Below are 1,963 nucleotides of genomic sequence, written 5' to 3'. Positions count from 1 at the left end.
ATGACATCATCATCCACTAACCTCTTTGATTAACCCCTAATTACTTGGCTAATGACCGCTTATCTGTTATACGGTTCGCTTAATTTTCGTTCTCGTTTCTCGTTTGAGGGATCATACCTGGGATCTTATTACTTAGGTTCCCCTAAATCTTTCTCAATATTTTATATTCCTTTTATGATCCTCTCTAAAAATCTTTGAATTTAAATCCTTTTTATCATGTTACCTTATACTCAATTCTTTCGGTATCTGGTGGATTTTCGGGAAAAATCAAAGTGTTCGGATTTGGATTCTGACGATCTTTACATACACTTATATACCATATAGAGTACTAATAAGACCTCATAATATCAATAAACGAACTGCTACATTGTGCGGCATAAAAAGTTTTCTTATTCAACATAATCAGCAAAATCACTATTGATAAGGTTTACAAAAAGTCCAAAATTTTTGGGGTTATTACAGCAACAAAATTCTTCATTGAAGAGGGAATATTCTACCGCTGGACCTTCTCATCACCCATCCTGAAATGCATTGGCCCCGGGGAGGAAGAGTATTGCTTAATGGAAGTCCACGAAGGGATATGCGGAGACCACATGTCAGCGAAAGCCCTGGCTCACAAGATAATAAGGCAGGGTTACTACTGGCCAACAATCCACAAAGATGCAAACGACTTTGTAAAAAAATGCATACAATGCCAAATGTTCAGCAACGTATCCCAGATAAGCCCAGTCCTACCATCATCAATTCTATCTCCAATTCCCATCGCTGTTTGGGGATAGATATTATGGGACCCTTCCCCCGGGCCAGAGGAGACCTGAGGTACCTACTGGTCTTAATTGACTACATGACTAAGTGGGTAGAAGCAAAGGTAATGCGGACAATAAATGAGCAGGATTGCATAAAATTCATGGGCAACATATTGATGAGATTCGGAGTCCCAAAAGTACTGGTCTCGGATAATGGGCCACAGTTTGTCGGATCAGATTTTGAATCCTACCTCCAAGAGCGGGGCATCCGGCACAGGAAATCATCAGTAGCCTAACTCAAGAAAATGGCCAAGTAGAAGTGACAAACAGATCCTTCTCCGTGGAATCGAGAAGAGGCTCAGAGAAAGCAAAAGAAAATGGCCGGAAGAATTGCCAAATGTACTATGGGCCTACAGAACAAGTCCCCGCACAAGCACAGGAGAAACGCCCTTCAAACTGGCTTATGGAACTGAAGCAATGCTGCCCATCGAGGTAGGATCCCCCTCTCACCGAGCAATCAACTTTGATGAGGTAGCCAACGAGGAGGGGCTCAGGATAAACATCGAGATAATTGATGAAGTCCGAGACCAAGATGTTGCAAGGATGGATAAGTACAAGGAAAAAACTAAGGAACACTTTAGCAAGAAGTCCAAGGTCAAGAACTTTCAAGTTGGAGACCTAGTACTTCGAGACACAGAAGCATCAGATCCAACCAACACTGGGAAGCTAATGCCAAGGTGGGAAGGGCCTTACAAAATCAAGGAAGTGTTAAGCATAGGGACATATAAGCTGATGAACATGGATGAATCTGAGATCCCAAACACCTGGCATGGACTCAGACTTAGAAAATTCTATCAATAGAAAAAGCAACCAAAAAACCTGTAGCCTATGGAAAGCAACCAATTTCTGATTAAATATTTTGTATGAAGAAAATTTTAAGTCAATGAAAAGAATTTTCCTTTTTCAGCCAGTTCTTATCTTAACAGTTACTACAAGCAAAGCACAGTCCAACCCGAAAAAACAAACACACCCGGGTTGAAAACAACTATTATATACTTAGACTATTCTCTAAGTACATAAAAGAGCAAAAACAAACATCAATCTGGATATAGTGTCATACCCGGATTGGAAGCCAACATTAAAAGCAAACATCAACCCGGATAAACATCCAAATCCGGGTTGAAAGCAACTATTATGTACTTAGAGAAATACATAAC

The 1,963-nt window shown here is 40.4% G+C and overlaps 1 protein-coding gene across 1 annotated transcript; it reads left to right on the top strand.

The window, feature by feature from the left end:
- The first annotated feature begins 1,223 nt into the window (after positions 1-1,223).
- Positions 1,224-1,607, top strand: LOC141686848 (uncharacterized). The gene has a single exon (XM_074491941.1). The coding sequence runs from the start codon at positions 1,224-1,226 to the stop codon at positions 1,605-1,607; it is 384 nt and encodes a 127-aa protein (XP_074348042.1).
- Positions 1,608-1,963: the final 356 nt, after the last annotated feature.

The sequence above is a fragment of the Apium graveolens genome, chromosome 2, assembly GCF_009905375.1.
Source record: "Apium graveolens cultivar Ventura chromosome 2, ASM990537v1, whole genome shotgun sequence".
NCBI lineage: Eukaryota > Viridiplantae > Streptophyta > Magnoliopsida > Apiales > Apiaceae > Apium > Apium graveolens.
This window is presented reverse-complemented; position numbering and strand designations above follow the sequence as displayed.

Excerpts from the sequence above, each read along its gene's own strand:
- LOC141686848 (XM_074491941.1), top strand. The coding sequence starts at position 1,224 with ATGCTGCCCATCGAGGTAGGATCCCCCTCTCACCGAGCAATCAACTTT.